This window comes from Zeus faber (assembly GCF_960531495.2).
Source record: "Zeus faber genome assembly, chromosome: 14".
In the NCBI taxonomy this organism is placed as follows: Eukaryota; Metazoa; Chordata; class Actinopteri; order Zeiformes; family Zeidae; genus Zeus; species Zeus faber.
In genome coordinates, this window is record NC_137200.1 from 29,537,302 (window position 1) to 29,559,801 (window position 22,500).

A 22,500-nucleotide genomic window follows, 5' to 3' on the forward strand; every position below is an offset into this window, starting at 1 on the left:
ATGTAAACACGATGGCCAGAGAAAAGCCAAAAAACAATCAATATGACAGGGATGAAATGCAAATGTGTGTTCATACGTTGGAGCCCTGTAGCTGCCTGTCATGTGGCGGCAGGGGGCAGGGATGCATGTGGCTCCTTTCATGGCCACACCATCTACAAAAACACATCCGCATCCCATAATGAGAGCTTTTTAACTTCTTTTTCTTTTTTATTTCTTTCTTTATTTTCTGCCTGTCATTTTTTCTTTCCCTGTGTTTTTGTCAATGTTTTCTTTCTTTGTTTCTTTCTTTCTTTGTTTTTTCCCTTTCATTCTTTCTTTCTGTCATCTTTTCTTTATTTCTTTATTTGTAAATGTTATGAGCTGTTTTGTCATATTTTGTGTCTTTCTTTCTTTCTTTCTTTGATTTCTTTATTCGTAAATAACACAACCTGTAGTAGTGTAGTTAATTCACTGCAGACACCAGACAGCTCTGAAATCCAAGTGATGAAAAACAAATGTAAAATGATGAATTTGAAGGCGTCACCAAACACACACACACACACACACACACACACACACACACATCCTCACTCCCACATCAGTGCTCCCGGTTTCCTTGCAGCATCACATCTGTTTTTTTTTTCGGGTGGTGGTTGTGAGTGATCCTTCTCATGCAGACGCCAAATTACTGTTGAAAGCATCTCTGCAATTTCCTGGGCCCATATGTTCCTCCCTCGCTCATCACGACGCTCTCTTGTGTTTCTCTTCCTCCGTAGTAAACACGGGTAGGTTGTCACCCATCCTCCTTCATTCATCCTCCATCAAACGCCGACAGCGCCTCCCTGCGCCTCCTGCTCGACAGAGACAGTTTGTCATCCACGTGTGATGCGGGTGATGGACACAGCGTAGGGGAGTCACGCGCCGCACATCAGGGGCCCCGCGGGGCCAGCCGCTCATCACCGTGGAATAACACGACAATAACACAACGTGCATGGAGACGGTGCTGATCTGAGATGGTTCTATAAGTAACGCGCCTCGTTTTGTAACTCGCATGCCCAGAGCGTCGGGCCGCTTGCCGCATGCGGCGCCAGTTCACAAGAATGTGGCTGCAGCGGCGCAGACAACCATCCGCCCAAAGAATAACTTCACCTCCATGTGACCAAACCTGTTTCCGCTTGTTGATGTGAAATGTGACAAATCCAGCACATTCATCTCTTCACGTCTTCCACCGTCGTTTCTAAAAAGAGAGTCACTAGGTGTCGCCGCCAGCGCTGGCAGCAGCATGCAGGCGGCGGCGCGAAACCCGGGCAGGAAGAAGTGGTTGCCGGTGACAACGGTCGTAATTCAGAAACAACTGACCCGTGATTTACCGCTGTTGACCCATCAGAGCAGAGCCGTGTCATCAACAGAACTGAATTGAATGTCTGTCGTCGGTCGTTCGTTTCGTGGGGGCGGGGGTGTTACACCGTACGTCCACGGTGCCCGCTTGACAGAGCTCCTCCCTCCTCCCGCACAGTGCCCCCGGTGTTCGCCGTGCGGCCCAGGAACCAGGCGGTGGCGGTGGGAAGGACGGTGACGTTCCAGTGCGAGGCCGACGGAAACCCCCAGCCGGCCATCTTCTGGCAGAGGGAGGGCAGCGAGGTGCCCCCCCCCGGCGCAGCCGCATCACAATGGCATGAGCGAATGATCCGACGCCGCCTGCTGAGCGTCTCTTTTTGTTTTGGTTGTGCTCCAGAGCCTCCTGTTCTCCTACCAGCCGCCCGAGCCGTCCAGCCGCCTGGCCGTGTCGCAGACGGGGAGTCTGACCATCTCTGACGCCCGGCGCTCCGACGCCGGCCACTACAGCTGCCAGGCGCTCAACATCGCCGGCAGCGTCATCACCAAGGTGCTGCTGGAGCTCACCAACCGTGAGTTGCCGGCAAACAGCCAGCTGCAGCCCGCTTTACACTGAATGTCACCAACGGCAACCACCAACCGGACGTGTGTTTGTTTACACGCAATAAGCTGTGACGCTGTGCGGGGCGGGGCGGGGCGGGGCGGTTCCGATTGGTTGAGCCGTTGCTTAGCGTTGTTAGAAGCCACTTTAAACTGCAGGTTACTTAAATACACTTAAAAGAACAGATGGAGCGTTGTCATCCGACCGCCACTGCGGGGCAGGAGACGACTATATCATGCGTTTTAGATTAGGCTCAAATGAAATAATTACTTAAAAACTGAAATTTAATTAAAATTAAACCAAATTGAAGACCTCTTCTTTATGGACCTTGTTTAGTTTTTATAATTTATAATTATTATATAATTATTCATCATTTTTAATTATTATTTTTTGTTGTTGTTATTAATTTGAATATTTGATTTTATTGTTTTTAAATTAAATACATATATTTTTATGTCTATTGTATATTGCCAAATGTTTCTAATTTATTTTTATATTTAAGGTTGTTGATTTTTATTTTCATTCTACTACTGTACTTTTTATGCTTTTTTCCTTTTATTATTGCTTGTTTTTTTTTATCTATCTATCTATCTATCTGTCAGTCAGTCAGTCAGTCAATCTCTATGTCTGTCTGTCTATCTCTGTCTGTCTGTCTGTCTCTCTGTCTGTCTGTCTGTCTACAGTGTCTATCATCTATCTTTTCTCTCAGCCATAACTAAACTAAACCACAACTCAGTGAAGTACTGTCAAGATGGACACAAACACAAAGTCCTTTTCTTGTTTGTTTCTTTTTTCTGTTTCTTACTTTCATTGTTTGAATGTTTGCCCCTGGACGGGGGATGTCAGTGTGTACTGGTAGTATGGTAGTACAGCTCTTACTGAGTATACTGGTTGTACTGGACGGGTTAGGGGTGGTAGTACTGGTAGTACATCTCTTATTGAGTATACTGGTTATACTGGACGGTTTAGGGGTGGTCGTACTGGTAGTACATCTCTTATTAAGTATACTGTTTATACTGGACGGGGTGGTAGTACTGGTAGTACATCTCCTATTAAGTATTCTGTTTATACTGGAGAGGGTAGTAGTACTGGTAGTACATCTCTTATTAAGTATACTGTTTATACTGGACGGGGTGGTAGTACTGGTAGTACATCTCTTGGGTGGTAGTACTGGTAGTACATCTCTTGGGTGGTAGAACTCGTAGTACATCTCTTGGGCTGTAGTACTGGTAGTACATCTCTTGGGCTGTAGTACTGGTAGTACATCTCTTGGGCGGTAGTACTGGTAGTACATTTCTTCTTTTTCTTGCTGTGCTGCTGCTGCTCTGTGTTACCGTGGCCTTGTCTAATTGGTTGAAGAGTGACTTAGAAACCCCTTGAGCAGCTCACATTTTAAGGTACAACCCCCCTGTTTCCATGGTGATTGAAGGTGCAAGTGTGATCGGTCTTATTTCCATTCCCTTCCAAGTGCGGGCCTCTCTAAATTAAAAATCTATACCTTCTACTATTCTCTATAATGAAAGAAGATTCTTTGTGAAAAAAATAAAATAATAAGTTACCACATAAATATTTGAATGGTCACTGCACAGCAAGATGTCAAGATTTCTATTTGTCACAGAGTCATACAAGTGTGGTGCAGCTAAATGATAAAGGGTAAGCTCCGAACACTACTGTATATTCATAAACAGCGAGCAAAAAAATACAGGCAAAACATTTTTCAAAACCAAATAATATAGGAAAAGTCAAAGGCAATGCACAAAAAGCCCAAATCCAGCAGTCAAATCAGTGAGAAAAATCCTTGAAAAATAGCAAACCAGTCAAACAAATTGAACATTGGCAGTGATTTACCTGAATGTCGATTACGATTCGGTCGCCACCTCCGGCTCTGTGATGAAATGTCCTGTTTTTATGATTTAGGTTTGATTTGCATTTTCAGACAACAACAACAATAAGAATTCAGCTTCCAAGTTAAAGTAAAACCACACAAAACGACCGAATGCACATAATGCAAGTGACAATATATGTATATATTTGTATTTGTGGTCGGTCCGTGTAATGCTTATCAGTTAAATTTTACATATAAAAAAATTAAAAAAGAAAATGTGAAATTGTAAAATCTCAATTTTTGTTCATCCGCTCAATGTATAATTATGATTTTGGAGTAGTTTTTCAAATTTTCAATTTGTGGAATGTTGGATGGAATAATGGAAAATTTAAAAATATAAAATCAGTACAAGTTTGTCCATCGTTAACTAGCTATGTGTAACTACAATACAATACAATACAATCAGTTACCGACTAAATGATGGACAAACTTGTACTTGTGCTTCTAAAGTCAGTTGTAAATGCTGAGTGCTGGCTGCAGAGGAGAGCTGAAGGAATGTCCTGAGTTGAGACGAGAGGATCCGCAGGGAGCAGCTGCTCAGCCAGTGAGCAGCACCGGCACAGCATCACTGCAGGAGGCCTGAGAGAAAAGAAGGATCTGAATTTTAAAACATCACTAAGCTGCTGAAACACTAAGGCGCGTACAGCACCGACCCCATCTGAATCACAGTATTTACCTGGGAGAGCAGGTCTCAGCTCATCAACTTGACAGTGATAGTCTAACTTCTTCAATCTGACTTTGTTTGTTACCTGTGCTGTCAGCGTGCTGGATGTACAACACAGAGTATTTGTACCATTGCATCTAGGACAGAGTTAGTCTGCAAGTGGAGTTCAACTTGTCAACCTGCAACGCAACTCTTTATTCATTCTTTAATCATCAACAACTGCTGCAATAACTCTGTCCTGTGGACGAGCTGTGGGACAAGCAGAGCACACAACCACCACCAACCCCCTCTTTGGAGAAGATTGAACCATGTTTTGGTCTATAAACAACTAATCATCATTACTACTACAAGAGGGAGAGATTCACCACAGAAGATACAAATAAACATAGAAACAACAAATAAACATAGAAACAAACAACAGCATGTACATGGAAAAATATAAACATAGAAACATCAGACGACAACATGTATCAACAAAACAGAAATAATTAAGTCCAGGAAAACTGGAACAACAACTGGTCACGTGGCCTCTTCCTGTCATACTTATGGCAGTAAATGAGGGAGAAAAGGAGAAGGATGCAACCAGGAGGGTGTGTGTGTGTGTGTGTATGTGTGTGTGTGTGTATGTGTGTGTATGTGTGTGTGTGTGTGTGTGTGTGTGTGTGTGTGTATGTGTGTGTGTGTGTATGTGTGTGTATGTGTGTGTGTGTGTGTGTGTGTGTGTGTGTGTGTGTGTGTGTGTGTGTGTGTGTGTGTATATGTGTGTGTGTGTGCGTGTGTGTGTGTGTGTGTGTGTGTGTGTGTGTGTGTGAGAGACGTGTCGCAATTATATCGTAGCTTCTCCAAGCAGCGGAAAAGGCCCCGCGGCCACCCCCCAGTTACAGACAGTCCACGACCGCAGGAAAGACCCGAGCGCCCCGCCCTGCAGCCACAGAAGACCCCGCAGCTCCAGGAGAAGCCGGGATCCACGCCTGGCTCCCAGGAGCATAAACCAGTCCCAGAGAGCACGAGGAGACCCTGCAGCCCACACATACAACCCACCCCCATGTGCAGGCATCAGACACACCCAGAGGCACAGAACCCTGGCAGGGGACCACAGGCCCGGGTCCCGCGCTGACAGACCGGCACCCTGCCAGAACCACAGGGCCCCCATGTCCACGAACACCCCGTGCAAAGACGAGGTCCGCCTTACCACGACCAGCTAGATGCACCACCCGGCCACGACCCCCTGGCTCCCACCCACGTAGCAGAGTGCGCCCGGTGCAGGACACCCCGATGTCAGTCCCCCCCGCCGACGCCCGCAGTCAGCCAGGTATGTGGGCCCTCCACCTGAGAGAAGCCACACAGGGGGAGCAAGGCAGGCAGCCGCCTCCCGCACCGCAGCCCACACCCACGGCGGTGAGCAGCCTCCAAGGCGCCCTGGAAAGCACCCTCCTCCCCCAGCCCCGCCAGGTCGCAGCAGTTGTTTTTTATTTCAATCTATGCAGCGGCTGCATCTTCAAGTGTTCCTTATGTTAATTCATCCTGGGCAATACGGGAAAATCACTATACAGTACATGGCTCTCCAGCTGTATGCTGTATATTTACATAAACACGGACGGTCGACAAACACTAAACCAGCGCAAATAACAGAAAAAGCGAGTGTCTAATTCACTAAGCATCTGCAAACTGTGAAATGCACCACTACAGCAACTGCCCTGCCACGCAAATAGCATTTGGGTGCGCCGGTGCTATTTGCACGTATTTAAATGAGGTATTATTCACACATTTGACGCAAAATTGGCCCCTTTCTATGCAAAAGAATGCAATGCAAATCACGTTTGATTCCCAAACAGCGGCGCTTATAGCCACACGCAGTCAGAGTGAGGCTATTAGCGTCTGCAGACACCTGGTGGTAACTGCACCAGACCACAACAAGGCAACAAAAGGCTCCGCTGTGGCATCGTCTTCAGAGAGCTGGTGCAACCGAAGCTCATTTTTAAGGGATGTCACGCCCATGTTTTCAGTGATCTGATAATAATATTTTGACATGCATTACGAATGTTGATCAAAACAGTTTCATAATTGCTATAAAGATATAGAAAAAAAACAACTAAAAGTTATAGGGAATAGTGATAAAGTGGTCAAAATTGGCATGGGACCACAGATGACATCAACCCTTAGGAACACGAACACGAACGCAGGCCGCAGCCTCGGGTGCAGCGGCTTGGAACTCTGTGGTAGAGCAAAATACAGTATATTAAATCAACTGTCATCATTTCTACATTGAAATATTAACATTCAGTGAGAGCTAGAATTTCTTTCGTAAAAATTTTATGACGAACGGGCAAATTGCACTCATCATCAAAACTTTATGGCCGCGTTTGCGCTGGCATATCATAAGGCAATATCTTTTGTGAATAGGACGCCAAGAAGCCACAGATAGCGGATGCAGTTTATATGGAATTCATGGAGCTATGAACGGCCGCACCCCTTTCTTTGTGAATTCGCGCCAGAGTCTTCCTCATGAGTCGGCGCCGCTGCCAAATGTGCATTTAGAGGGAAAAACTGAGGCGACTCACCTACAACAGATGAGTTAATCCATCCAAGCCACGATTTAATCATTGAACGCAGGCGTGACGACGGGCGAGACAAGCGGCCCCTGCCAGCCAACCAGACGGAAGTTGAGCCGGCCGCTTCGACAAATAGAAATAAAAACGATTTTCTATTTTTCAAAATTCAATTCATTTCAATTCAAAAACATTCCACAAATAGAAAATGAGAAAAGCGACTTCAGAATCTTAATTAAACATTGATCAGATGAACAAAAAATTCACTTTCAGAAAAATTTAATTCATTCAATTTTCCACTCTTCTATTTTTCATTTTTTATATGGAAAGTGTAACTGATAAGCGTTACAGGGACTGTGGTTATTTAAAAATCAAAAAAAGGAAAACACAAAAAACAGCTAATAAATGAATGAAATAAAATAAAATCTGTATATCCATGTACATATTATTTAGATATATATACATGTACATATATATATATATATATACATATATATATATGTATATATATATTTATATGTACATTATACGTATATGTACATCATGTACCATGTACTATTTGTTAGTTATTGGCCAACGTTGACATTGGTACAACTAATATACTATATGTATTTCTACATATAGTATATTAAATTCAAAACGTCGACTCTAACTTGAACACTCAGTACAGTAAGTACACACCAGTGTACTGTAGAGTTATTATACGTACATGAAGATTAATAAAGAGGCAGAGACAATCTTATTAGTTATCAGACATAATCATATGATGGTGTTGGAGAAGGACACAGAGTGCTTAATGCACTCCTACTTACCACGCAGCCCATTACAGTTAACGGAAATTAATGAGACCGGGGCCATGTTTGATGGAATCTACCACTTTCCACTCCCTCCATTCCCTCTCTTCTGTTCTCTCAAGCACTCTGTAATTCCCCCCTTCCCCTCATTTTCTTCCCTACGCACACGCGCACGCACATTACATCCCTTCGTATTAGAGCGCTGTATTTGTATGGAAATACCACGATTTCAATACCTCCAGTGCTTTTCAAGGCGCCTCCATTGTCTGTTTTTTTTCTCTCTTTTTTCCCCTAAAGACACACACACACACACACACACACACACACTCACACTCACACTCACACACACACACACACACACACACACACACACACACACACACACACACACACACACACACACACACACACACACACTCACACACACACACACACACACACACACTCACTCACTCACTCACACACACACACTCACACACACACACACACACTCTCACACACACACTCACTCACACACACTCACTCACACACACACACACACTCACACACACACACACACACACACACACACACACACACACACACACACTCACTCCTCCCCACAGGGATAGTGTGGAAGTTGTGCTATCTAAATGAGATTTGTTATTAGTTGTGATTGGAGCCTCTGCTTCTCCACTTCCTCCGTACCTGCCGCCCAGTGAATGATTAGTTGCTTCGCTCCGGGCTCGGTGGTGGAATTTCTATTTATTCTCCTCCTTCCCCCCTCCCAGATAAACATTTGGCCTCCATCTCCTCCTCCTCCTCCTCCTCCTCCCAACCAATTTTCTCCTCTACGTCTTTCAAATCTTATCTGTCTTTAATTTTGACGGGGCCGTTCTTTGTGTTTTAGTGTTTTGTGTTTGTGTTTTGTTGTCGCTTTTTTTGTCCGTTTTTCTACTGACTGTATTTTGTTTGGTTGTCAGTGGTTGGAAGTGCTCGGACTTTTGTACTGAAGTAAAATGAAAAATACCCTGACACATAAGTGAAAGCACTGCATTGAAACTGCTACTTAAGTTAACGTATTCAAGTACTTTGCTATTAAATATACTTAAGCCATACATAATATGGGATAAAACCGCCCCAAAGTGTCAACTATATATTTTTCTCATGCATATCCTGAATCAAATTTACAAAAAAATTGTATAGGTGGTGTCATCCATTTACAAGGATATTGACCAAATGAATCATGAAGCACCATTTTAATTGATCCAGTCCCTGATTTTGATACATATAGATATAATCAACACTTAAAAATAAAGCTAAAGTAGTTAAAAGTACATTGTAAATAGTATAGCTGTTCACTTGTATTGGAATAAAAGTGAAAAGTTTCTGAATACACTTAAGAAAGTATAGATACTTGAAAAATGTACTGCAGTACAACACTTTCCACCACTGCTGGGACTTGACTTTATGTTTCTGGTTTCTGTAATGTTCATAAAATAAGCAACGAACATCATTGTTTCACTATGATCCTCCTACTGTTTTTGGGGGGTAGTGGCGTCGGACCACCCTCCTCCTGTGATCAGACAAGGTCCGATCAACCAGACGGCACCAGCCGACGGCACGGTGCTTCTGGGTTGCCGGGCGACGGGCGCTCCAGCTCCCTCTGTCCACTGGAAGAAGGACGGAGCTGCCGTGTCCTTGGAGGACTCCCGCCTGTCCCTGTTGGACTCGGGGTCCCTGGAGATCCGTCACACCAAGGTGGGAAGCATAACATAATACCTAATACATAATAATCGTAAAAACATCCCCCACAGAGCCCAAAAAAATGATAATGATGCGTAGCTTGCAGAGCTAGTTTTGTCAGACAACTTGACGGCGCCACATGCTTCCATGCCCATATTTGGCCGGCCTATTTAAGCAGCCAGTCCCTCCTGCCTTAACTTCTTTGCTGCCCGCTTGGCTGCGTGCTTGCTTCGTTTCATTGCTCCCTCCACCTCCCCTGCATCCACCTGTTTGGCTCTACTCTTCTATCCAATGAGGGGATTTGACCTTGGCACTCACCTACACCTCAAAACCTACTGTAGACACCTAAGTCTGCCTATGTTTGCTGCACTCCTCGCCGGGAGTGATGAGAAGTAGAACCCGGACGCCAAACTCAACCGATTAAAAAATAGAGATAATTGCTAAATAAAAAGTCAGAAATGCCTTTTTGTGTCCGCTCAGCTGGCAGATATAGGCTTCTACACGTGCGTCGCCTCCAGTCCAAGCGGAGAGGCCTCCTGGACGGCGTTCCTGCAGGTGGAAGGTTGGTTTAACATCCTGGAAGTCTTTTTGTTTTTAATCAACATCCCCCATTAGGGCTGTTGTAAATCGTTATGCTATCGATATCATGATACAAGACTGGATGTCGTTGTCTAGGTTTGTGGTTATCGTAATATGGTGATATAGTAAAAAAATTATATTTCAGGCTGCATTACAGCAAAGAAACGCAACTTCATAGACCAGGGTTGCCAGATTTTCAACCTGTTAGCGTCTTAGGGGCATCTCAAATTTAACAAGCAGTTTTCATTGTTGAGATCGTAGAGACAGTTGCAAAACAAAGAAAAAGTAAATGCCAAACCACCTTAATATTCTTCAAATGATCTTAATCAATTTACAACAAAGCTTAATATGCATGCTGCTAATGCATTTCTAGATAATATATTCTTCTGCATAGTCACAACGCTGTTGGTTGTTGGTACTTTTAGTACGACGGGCACTTCTGAAATGAATGCAACTACAGGTCATTGATAACCTTCCAATGTATTCAAAGGACCGTTCAGCATTCATATGCGGCCACAACTGGTCCACAGGCCGCCAGTTGAACAGGCCTGGCATCGACTGTTCTATAATATTCACATTGCCAAGGACTGTTTTCGTAAATATTCCTTCCGTGTAAATATATTATGAAAGCACCGAGATTCAACCCCAAAGTACAAAATGAATCACTAATCATGTTTCATGATGGCAGAACATGGGGTCCACATCCCTGCTGGTCGTCCCACTGACCCCAACCTGATCCCAGACTCCCCCTCCAAACCCGAGGTGACCGACGTCGGCCGCGCCTCCGTCACTCTGTCCTGGAAGTCTAACCACCGGGCCGCTGCCACTACCGCCTCCTTCCTGATCGAGGCGTTCAGGTGAGACGACGGAAGAGCAAATAGACGTATGGTTGTTGTACTGGTATAAGAGCAAACATCACTTCTCTTCCGTGCCGTCTGGTCTTCCAGTCACGCCTTGGGCAGCAGCTGGGTGACCCTGGCCGACCACGTGAAGACCCAGAGCCACGTCCTCGTCGACCTGAAGCCCGGAACCGTCTACCTGTTCCTGGTCCGAGCGGCCAACTCCTATGGCCTGAGTGACCCCAGCCCCATCTCCGATGCGGTGCGAACGCACGGTCAGTGTGGTGCTGCTGCTCAAGCAAGATAAGACCAGATGAGATGTCATTTAATTCAATTCAGGAAGGAAGATCAATTATCATTGTCAATATCATCGATTTATCCACCAAGAGTGTTTTCGTCAGTCATGCAGTTTAATTTAAAATTTGCATTTTTTAATTTTAATTTAACCAATTACGCAAAAATAAGCAATAAAATCACAGCATCAATACCGTACGCTCACAATGACCTTTGCGTGGAGATATCGATCAATATATCATTGATCGTTGTGGAACTGATACCCTCTCCCCTGCTCTTTCCCCAGCAGACTCCCCGCCCTCCTCTCGGGGCGTGGACCACCGTCAGATCCAGAGGGAACTGGGGGAGGTGGTGGTCCGCCTGCACACTCTCTCCGTCCTCTCCTCCTCCGCTGTTCGGCTGCACTGGACGGTAGGACCAGCACGAGTTTGCACCTGAAAACAAACATGAAGTTTTAAGCCCTTCATCCACATACAGTATAAGCTGCTGTAATTGGCGTAGCGACCCTGAAATAAACCCTTCACAGTAATTAGTGATGTCATTTAAAGAGGATTAGTTCGTATAGATGGCTGGTATATCCCTAGAAAACTAGAGTGATGTATCTTCAACGACGATTTCTATTATATTTGCATAATCCACGTTCTATCTTATTTCTCGGCTGGAAACTTTTGATTAAATAATAATGTGTAATGACAGCGTCATTTTCACTCTTGTCAAAAAATGTTTATTCATAAGGTGTAAATGTCATCATGTTTTTCTTGTTTTATCTTCCTAATCAGGAACAGACTTTAATATTGTTTCGGAGCATGTTGGCGGTTAGACATATATAACATATACACTGTACATACATACTGTATTAACATATACAAAATAAAGATTTTCTCAAAAAGGGCTGGATGGACATTTCCCCCCAATGGCTTGGTTTCTATAAGACGCTGTGTGTGTGTTTTCTTTGCTCTGGCTGTGTGTCAGGTGGAGCAGCAGTCTGCGTACGTCCAGGGCTACAGGGTGATGTACAGGCTGTCCCCCGAGCCCCTCGGGCGGGGGCAGGCGGGCGGAGCGCAGTGGGACGTCCTGGACGTCCGCAACTCCGGCGAGGACACGGCCGTGGTGGCTCCGCTGAGGAAGGGCTCCACGTACAAGTTCAAAGTGCGGCCCTTCTTCGACGAGTTCCAGGGGCCGGACAGCGAGGTGAAGGTGGCGAGGACGCTGGATGAAGGTGCGTTAGTAAGATGAGCGGTTTCTTGCCAGTTTTCTTGCTGTACGCAGATTACGCACTCGCTAGCGGGGCCCCCCACAGTGTTTTATTTTTATTTACTTCTCAACATATTTATCATTAATCAACAATAAACAATTTCTTATAAAATGATTCACAACGCTCACAACACTGTATTCGATGGCGCAAGGCAAACTAGCAGGAGAAACGTAATAACGCTCCTTTGGGTGTGCACCGCACGGAAAGAAGTGATCGACACGAGAAAAGAGAGGAGGAAGTCACAGAATAAAGGTAAGACAACGCAGCCCTTTACCTCCACCGACCGCACACACAACACACACAGCAGCATGACTGAGTGCATTACTTGACTCGAGAAAACTGTAAAAATAAAATAAAATAAAAATACAAGGAGAACCGTCAGTCAGACGCTGTTAGATGCAGAAAGTTGAGCAACTTATTCCTCATTGGATGTTCTTGAGGGAGATGGTCAGTCCTAACATGTCTCCATTCAAACTCAATGCAATCAGACCAAACTGATGAGCCACTGTTTCCACTGTGTCGCTGCATTTACACTCAGTCAGCACCAATCAACTTTGTGTCTTCATAATATGATGAATGAGTTTATTCATTCATTCATGTTAAGGTACGTAGATGACGCAGGAGGGTCAGGGAGAGCCAGGATGCAGCACAGCATTTCACCTGCAGTAAGTCAGACTCAAGTCCTTGAGTTTCCATACTTAGTACAAATATTAACAAGCCTGTGGTGCAGGTATTTCTGTAAAAATGGCACCTGCTGAAGGTGGTTGTTATACAGAGGAGAAAGCCATGCTTTGTTTTGGTCAACTGATCCACCTACAGCCCGACTACTGTAGTATTATCACCTACAGCCCGACTACTGTTGTATTATCACCTACAGCCCGACTACTGTAGTATTATCACCTACAGCCCGACTACTGTAGTATTATCACCTACAGCCCGACTACTGTAGTATTATCACCTACAGCCCGGCTACAGTAGTATTATCACCTACAGCCCGACTACTGTAGTATTATCACCTACAGCCCGACTACTGTTGTATTATCACCTACAGCCCGACTACTGTAGTATTATCACCTACAGCCCGACTACTGTAGTATTATCACCTACAGCCCGGCTACTGTAGTATTATCACCTACAGCCCGACTACTGTAGTATTATCACCTACAGCCCGACTACTGTAGTATTATCACCTACAGCCCGGCTACAGTAGTATTATCACCTACAGCCCGACTACTGTAGTAATATCACCTACAGCCTGACTACTGTTGTATTATCACCTACAGCCTGACTACTGTAGTATTATCACCTACAGCCTGACTACTGTAGTATTATCACCTACAGCCCGACTACTGTTGTATTATCACCTACAGCCTGACTACTGTAGTATTATCACCTACAGCCCGACTACTGTTGTATTATCACCTACAGCCCGACTACTGTAGTATTATCACCTACAGCCCGGCTACAGTAGTATTATCACCTACAGCCCGACTACTGTTGTATTATCACCTACAGCCTGACTACTGTAGTATTATCACCTACAGCCCGACTACTGTAGTATTATCACCTACAGCCTGACTACTGTAGTATTATCACCTACAGCCTGACTACTGTAGTATTATCACCTACAGCCCGGCTACAGTAGTATTATCACCTACAGCCTGACTACTGTAGTATTATCACCTACAGCCTGACTACTGTAGTATTATCACCTACAGCCTGACTACTGTAGTATTATCACCTACAGCCCGACTACTGTAGTATTATCACCTACAGCCCGGCTACAGTAGTATTATCACCTACAGCCTGACTACTGTAGTATTATCACCTACAGCCTGACTACTGTAGTATTATCACCTACAGCCCGGCTACAGTTGTATTTTGAAAGAGTGGAATGATTTGATTTTTCATAATTTTGTGATTTTATAAAACGTCATTAGTGATGTTTTGTGCATTTTTTGAATAAACATTTTTAATAATGGCTTTTTATTGTTCATTCATTATTTGAACATGTTTCACATGGTCCTTTATAATGAGCCTTGTATTGAATCCACTCAGCTTATACTTTTTAAACACCGTCACAATGTGAATAGTTATTGACAAACTATGTTCATTAACTTGGAGCTTTCTCTCTACAGAAGCACTTCTCAAAATACATCGTGCCAGCAGCACCACCTCCCTCTGCTACACCAGCACCAGCACCATCTACCACTGCTACAACAGGCTCAGCACCACCTCCCTCTGCTACACCAGGACCAGCACCACCTCCCTCTGCTACACCAGGCCCAGCACCATCTCGTTTGTAATTGTTTTCATTTCCATTGTTATTTGCACATTTCATTGAATTTATTTGTTATCATTTACACACTTCTTGAGAATAAAACATTTTTCTTATCTGTAAAATGTTTCATATGGTGTCATTTATATGCATATCACATTTGTTTTGAAGACAAGTCAATGAGGTGGGGCCCCCACAGAACATTTTGCATAGGGCTCCAAAAGAGCTATAGTCGTCCCTGACGACAAGACAACACGACACGACATGACACGACACGACGCATCACGACGCATCACGACACATCACGACGCGACACGACGCGACACGACACGTCACATTACGACACGACGCGACACATCACGACACAACGCATCACGACACGACGCATCACGACACGACGCATCACGACACGACGCATCACGACGCATCACGACACATCACGACGCGACACGACGCGACACGACACGTCACATTACGACACGACGCGACACATCACGACACAACGCATCACGACACGACGCATCACGACACGACGCATCACGACACGACGCATCACGACGCATCACGACACATCACGACGCGACACGACGCGACACGACGCGACACGACACGTCACATTACGACACGACGCGACACATCACGACACAACCCATCACGACACGACGCATCACGACACGACGCATCACGACGCATCACGACACATCACGACGCGACACATTACGACACGACGCGACACATCACGACACGACACATCACGACACGACGCATCACGACGCATCACGACGCATCACGACACATCACGACGCGACACATTACGACACGACGCGACACATCACGACACGACACATCACGACACGACGCATCACTACGCATCACGACACATCACGACGCGACACATTACGACACGACGCGACACATCACGACACGACACATCACGACACGACGCATCATGACGCGTCACGACGCGTCACGACACGACACATTACGACACGACACGACACATCACGACACGACGCATCACGACGGTTCACGACGCGACACGACACGACACATTACGACACGACGTGACGCATCACGACACGACGCATCACGACACGACGCATCACGACACGACACATCACGACGCGCCACGACGCGACACGACGCGTCACGACGCGACACGACGCATCACGACGCATCACGACGCATCACGACGCGACACGACACGACACATTACGACACGACACGACACGACGCATCACGACGCGACACGACACGACACATTACGACACGACACGACAAGACGCGACACGACGCGACACGACACGACACATTACGACACGACACGACACGACACGACACGACGCATCACGACGCATCACGACGCGACACGACACATCGCGACACGACGCGACACGACGCGACACGACGCGACACGACACATCACGACGCGACACGACGCGACACGACACGACAAATCACGACACAACACGACATATCACGACGCAACACGACATATCACGACGCGACACGACATATCACGACGCAACACGACATATAACGACGCAACACGACATATCACGACACAACACGACATATCACGACGCAACACGACATATCACGACGCAACACGACATATCACGACGCAACACGACATATCACGACACAACACAACATGTAACGACGCAACACGACATATCACGACACAACACGACATATCACGACACAACACGACATATCACGACGCGACACGACATATCACGACACAACACGACATATCACGACGCGACACGACACATCACGACACGACGCATCACGACGCATCACGACGCGACACGACACATTATGACGCAACGCGACGGGACAAACACGACGCGACACGACGCGACACGACACATCACGACGCGACACGACGCGACACGACACAACAAATCACGACACAACACGACATATCACGACGCAACACGACATATCACGACGCGACACGACATATCACGACACAACAGGACATATAACGACGCAACACGACATATCACGACACAACACGACATATAACGGCGCAGCACGACATATCACGACACAACACGACATATCACGACACAACACAACATATCACGACGCAACACCACATATCACGACACAACACGACATATCACGACGCAACACAACATATCACGACATATCACGACATATCACGACGCAACACGACATATCACGACACAACACGACATATAACGACGCAACACGACATATCACGACACAACACGACATATCACGACGCAACACGACACAACACGACATATCACGACGCGACACGACATATCACGACACAACACGACATATCACGACACGACACGACATATCACGGCACAACACGACATATAACGACGCAACACGACATATCACGACACAACACGACATATCACGACACAACACGACATATCACGACGCGACACGACATATCACGACACAACACGACATATCACGACACGACACGACATATCACGACACGACACGACGCAACACGACATATCACGACACAACACGACATATCACGACGCAACACGACATATCACGACGCGATACGACATATCACGACACAACACGACATATCACGACACAACACGACGCAACACGACATATCACGACGCAACACGACATATCACGACGCAACACGACATATCACGACACGACACGACACGACGCGACATAATGTGTACTAATGGATGAAATGATCTTTACTGGTAAATTACATCAATTAATGACTGGTCTCAAGATTCTCCTTTTAGATTAAATAAACATATTTTATTGAATGTAATAACTGCGTCAAATTAGTAACTTAATGTTGAAATACTTCAATCTTTCATTTTCTCACATCCAATTTAAATGTTCTCTGTATTTTGTGAGCATTGAAACTTATCCTGCGTGCCACAAACTCCTGGCATCCTCTCTTTGAAACCCTTTCCAGAGTTGACGTGTTAATCCTGTCCCGCTCCTCTCTCCTCTCGTATCTGCAGTACGAGAGGCTCGCGCTGACAAAATCTGTCGCGTCTGGACTGAGAGTGACTGAAGGCGGAGGCGTGCTTGAAAAGAACTGCAACTTTATGACGGAGAAGATGTGTTCAGAACATGAGAAGAACAAACTGACGCTGTGATTCAGGTTCTTCCCGGAGGGCGATCTTTCTCTTTTGCCTCTGTTCTCCCTCTGAGAGCTCCCTCCGTCGGCGAGTCGGCCCGGTGCCCCTGGCGTCGTGGCACGGGACGGGCCCCAACCTCCTTCTCCGGGTCGGCCCCCTTTTTTATTTTTACTTTTTCATCTTGAAATACAGCAAAGCCGCTGCCAACTCCTCTCACCGTCGTCATTGTTGGTTTGCTGTTTTGTGCCACGGAATCACTCTGGCCCCTGGTGGCCTGGAATGAGATTTAAAGGCGTGAACAGAGTTCTTATTGAGTATTCCGACAAAGGTGTTCTGGCACATGTTCTCCGGTGGTTCTTACATAGTTTGTTGTCACGTCTTTGAAGGTTTGCCTCCGCCTTCAAATCTATCATATCAATTGGGCTTGTTTTAAACCTGTGTCCCCACCTGCACCAGTCAACACCCTCCTTGTAGAGTAATGCAGACACAAGCCCTCAAATCTCTCATTACTCCTTCCCATTTCAGGGGAAATAAACAACTGATATTAGTTCCTAATATACCAGTGGTTCCTTGTGCTGTTGCCGACACGCATAAGCTGTAGAAAAAAAAGGTGGACGCTCCGGGACGTCACCCCGTGTTTTCTGAAGAGATGATTTGAAGCCTCAAGTTTGGCTTCACGCTTGTCGCCATCTTGGCAGGCGTAGCCAGAGCTTTGTGGGATTGGGACAACGGGGCGGAGTCCTGCTGAGCTGAGGTGGAAAGCGAACGAGACCTCAAATGTGCACATCTTCACACCTTAATATCTATCTTTGTGCAGGGATAACGTCCCGAATCACAAGGCAGGCACCCATGAGAGGAAGCCAGCTGAGATGTTTAGACCCTCAAGTGTTGTGGAGAAATGTATTTGCTCTGTATTTGTAGTGATAAAATCGTTCTTTTTCCATTGACCTCCTTCAGCAGAGGTTTCCAGAGCAGAATTGCGTCCGTCAAACTCTGCTTCCCGTGCGTCTGATGTTTTTCGTTCCGTTGTCTCAGCTCCGAGCAGAGCACCCCAGGGGGTCACGGTGACGAAGAGCGATGCCAACGGAACCGCCATCCTGGTTGCCTGGAAACCGCCTCCCGAAGAGGAAACCAGCGGCGTGGTTGAGGAGTACAAGGTGCGACGGAGCCGCCGACGCTCCTGACGCAGCCGCATGGCCACGCGTGCGGTGTGCTACGGTGCCTCACGGGGGCCATGTTTCCTTTAACGTGGTTGTTCTTCGCTCAGTTGGTTGTGTGACGCTCACCGTCGGCCTCCGTCCTCTTCCTCTTCGGCAGATCTGGTGCCTTGGCAACGAGAGCCGTTACCACGTCAACCAGTCGGTGGACGGCTCCACCTTCTCCGTGCTGCTCCCCAGCCTGGCGCCGGGGATCCGCTACAGCGTGGAGGTGGCCGCCAGCAACGGAGCCGGGCCCGGGGTCAAGAGCAGCGTGAGGTTTTTCAAACTGGGTGAGGACGGAGCCTTAAAGACACCTTCCAAACACCCCCCATCATCCTTTTCACCACGCTTTAGCTGTACCACCATTCAAACGAACACATCCTGCTCTTTTTGACTCACGTTTTGTCTTCCTCAAACCGCAAAAAGCAACTCCATTTATTGTTGGGTTCTTATCTTGGTTTTGTTCAACCCGTTTCGATTAGGAATCAGTTGTTTTGGTTTTTTTTCAAGCGAGACTTGGTCCAGACGGGCGGCAGAGCATCACGGAACACGGCGGTTTCATACAACCACACAGCAAGGAACACAGAATTCAGAAAGCAGCAAATTAAATATGGGTCAAGGATATCGCCTTCCAATATTTCATTGCAGAATTAAAAAAATGTTCGTTGAAATCAGTTTGTTTATTGACTGATGATTGTTGTTCATTCAATTGTTAATTGAAATCGGTTTGAAATCAACATGGTGAAGGTGCCACCTCAAGTTGAAACGTTCACTTGACTTCTTCAGGAGAGATGTTTCATTGAATGTCTTTCCCATCTCTGTCCACATAGTGTTTATGTGGGTTTTTTTTAACCCCTAAAAAAGAAAGGAAGCAAAACCCTGATGTCCTGAGGGTCTTTAAAAGCACTTCTTATTTTGATTGGTTGGCATTGGAGGCAGATGATGTCTGAGTCTTAAGTTTTGGCTCCTACAGCGCTGCAGGAATCATCATCAGCCCTTTGCCCAAATCCTCCAGTGCATGTGCCACCAGGACGGGAAACGTCTCAGAAACAAAACACAAAAACTGCACCTGTTCCTTCGCAGCCTAATGGGCGTGGTCGGAGCAGCAGTGTCGCTCACCTTCCCCTCTTCCTCCGCCGCAGACTCGACGGGCAGGGTGACAGACGGCTTCGACGAGAGGGGCGCCCTGTCCCAGCTCTCGGACGTGATGAGGCAGCCGGCCTTCATCGCCGGCGTTGGCACCACCTGCTGGCTGGTGCTGATGGTGTTCAGCGTGTGGCTCTACCGCTACCGCAAGAAGAGGAGCGGCCTCAGCAGCAGCTACACCGGGATCCGCAGGGGTGCGTGTCACGGGGTCGCATGGGGGCTGGGATGATACGGGGAAAAGCAAACTTTAAACTTAAACACAAGGGAAACACGAGGTGTGCTGCTATAAAAATAAAACATAACATTTTAAAAAGTCACCAGGACACAAGAGAAGATCGATATGGAGTAACAACCATATCTGACCCCAATTTATCACCAGGGGTCTGTGGCCCCCTAGGGGTCCTGGAAGGAGTTGCAGGTAACCCGCAGCAATATTATTATTTTATATTTATCAGATAATATATGTATTTAACAAGTTATTATTTGATTTTTATACAGCTATATAAAATGTTTTACACGTTATCATTTTATTAATTTATTCATTCATTCATTGAGATTTGCCACTTTTTGTCAATTTAAGCTAAATGTTAATGGCAGTTTCTTATAGGCAGATAATATAAGTATTGACATATATCAACATTTACATATATATACATTACTGGTAGGACAAGAGTTTAGCCTTACTCTTATGAAAAAGTTTTGAAACCCCAAAGTCAGACCACCCGTGTGCATGCGACACATTTGCTGTTATCTCCATCACGTTGAAGGTATCTGCAGAAAGGCTAATACGAGGGTATTTGTCGCATTTTCCATATTTGTCGTCATTATCAATAAATGTGCGACAGGGATGAGACAGACGCTCGGTGCCCTTGCCGCACGTTTGTTTTTCATCTCCGCTGCGTTGAGATTTGCTATTTGGCTGCAGTCACGTCACATCAGAGGAGAGGAACATGAAATAAAAAGGTTAATCTTCACGGCGGTGACTCAAGAGACCTCAGAAGCAGGCAGCCATCACACGCTCGGCACATGAAAGGCCGCGCTGCCATTAAAAGGTTGACATTTGGGGCTTGGCTGGCAAAGTGCCATTTCCTGAGCGCAAGGCCTGTCAATCTGCCCGGGACGCCGTGTCGCCGCCGTGTCGCCGCCGTGTCGCCGCCGTGTCGCCGCCGTGTCGCCGCCATCCGAGACCCCCCGCCTCCCGTCAACCTGATTAACCTTCAGCGGGAAACTTGATCCCAGCCACCGTCGTGTTCTTAGCGCGACGCCTTTCGAACCCGTCTGCGGTCGACTTGTAGCTTCTACATGAGGAGGCGTCCGTTACGCTTGACTCCTTGACAAAAGGCAGCGGAGGCCTCTGTTTGCTTTCTAACGATTTTCTCATCCTCTGCCCTTCCTGCCTCCTCCCCTCCTCTCCTCCTCCTCTACTCTCCTCTCTGGATTCCTCTCTTTCAGTTCCATCCTTCACGTTCACACCCACAGGTATGTATCGCTGTTCCGCGCCGCTCACCTTTCCCTCAACGTGGAGGGGATTCCCCGCCTGTCGGCCTTTCCTGGTCGTCTGTGGCGTGAAGTGAAACTGGATTCCCTCAATGTCCACAAGTCAAGCAAATTTCATTTACAATGAAAAAAGGCAGGAATGTTGTCGCCATTAATGGAGAGAATTTCATAAAACGCTCGGTGCGACTGTGAGCAGCTTGTACGTGTTTATATTAAGAGCAAAATAATCAGGAAAAGATAATCAGCGTTCTGTTAGTGAGGGAAATAAATACCTTAAATGAATCCAAAAAAAAAAATGATGCATGTAAAATAATAAGAAAAGTCGATGAAAGCAGCATTTAAATGTAGGGTCAGGTGTGTAGATCCATGGAAACTTCCACTTTCACTCCTACACTACTAGACTGGACTATGAATTTGGCAATCTGTGTAATTAATCATTAATTATCATGTTTGTTCAGATAAGAAAACACGTTGTAAATCCCCAGGGGGAAATTCATGAAGATTGATTGACTCTTTTTACTTGAAATAATTTGAATATCTTGCCACCAGTGGCTTATTGCAGGATGCAATATACTGTAAGGAAAAATCAATGTATAGACAGGCATGAAGACAGGCATGAAGACAGGCATGAAGCCTGCTCCTGCTGTGAGACACTGTGTCAAATAGAGAAAGATATTGGGCAATGGGGCAAATGGTTTGCCTGATATCAATCATAAACTATTTAATGTTAATGGTTTTGAAAAATATACTTCAGTAAAAACTTAC

At 46.1% G+C, this 22,500-nt stretch overlaps 1 protein-coding gene across 1 annotated transcript in view; it reads left to right on the plus strand.

Moving 5' to 3' along the window:
* The window catches only part of LOC307240030 (roundabout homolog 1-like), a gene marked incomplete at both ends in the record, with an annotated part of 81,982 nt that overhangs the window by 53,154 nt on the left and 6,328 nt on the right, over positions 1–22,500 (plus strand). The window contains 12 exons of the mRNA XM_080013605.1: positions 1,473–1,620; positions 1,715–1,886; positions 9,342–9,547; positions 10,013–10,094; positions 10,800–10,968; positions 11,059–11,231; positions 11,531–11,655; positions 12,217–12,463; positions 18,929–19,050; positions 19,211–19,382; positions 20,235–20,432; positions 21,691–21,717. Of these exons, the coding sequence (XP_079869731.1) occupies positions 1,473–1,620; positions 1,715–1,886; positions 9,342–9,547; positions 10,013–10,094; positions 10,800–10,968; positions 11,059–11,231; positions 11,531–11,655; positions 12,217–12,463; positions 18,929–19,050; positions 19,211–19,382; positions 20,235–20,432; positions 21,691–21,717 (1,841 nt within the window). The remainder of the gene's footprint in view (positions 1–1,472; positions 1,621–1,714; positions 1,887–9,341; positions 9,548–10,012; positions 10,095–10,799; positions 10,969–11,058; positions 11,232–11,530; positions 11,656–12,216; positions 12,464–18,928; positions 19,051–19,210; positions 19,383–20,234; positions 20,433–21,690; positions 21,718–22,500) is intronic.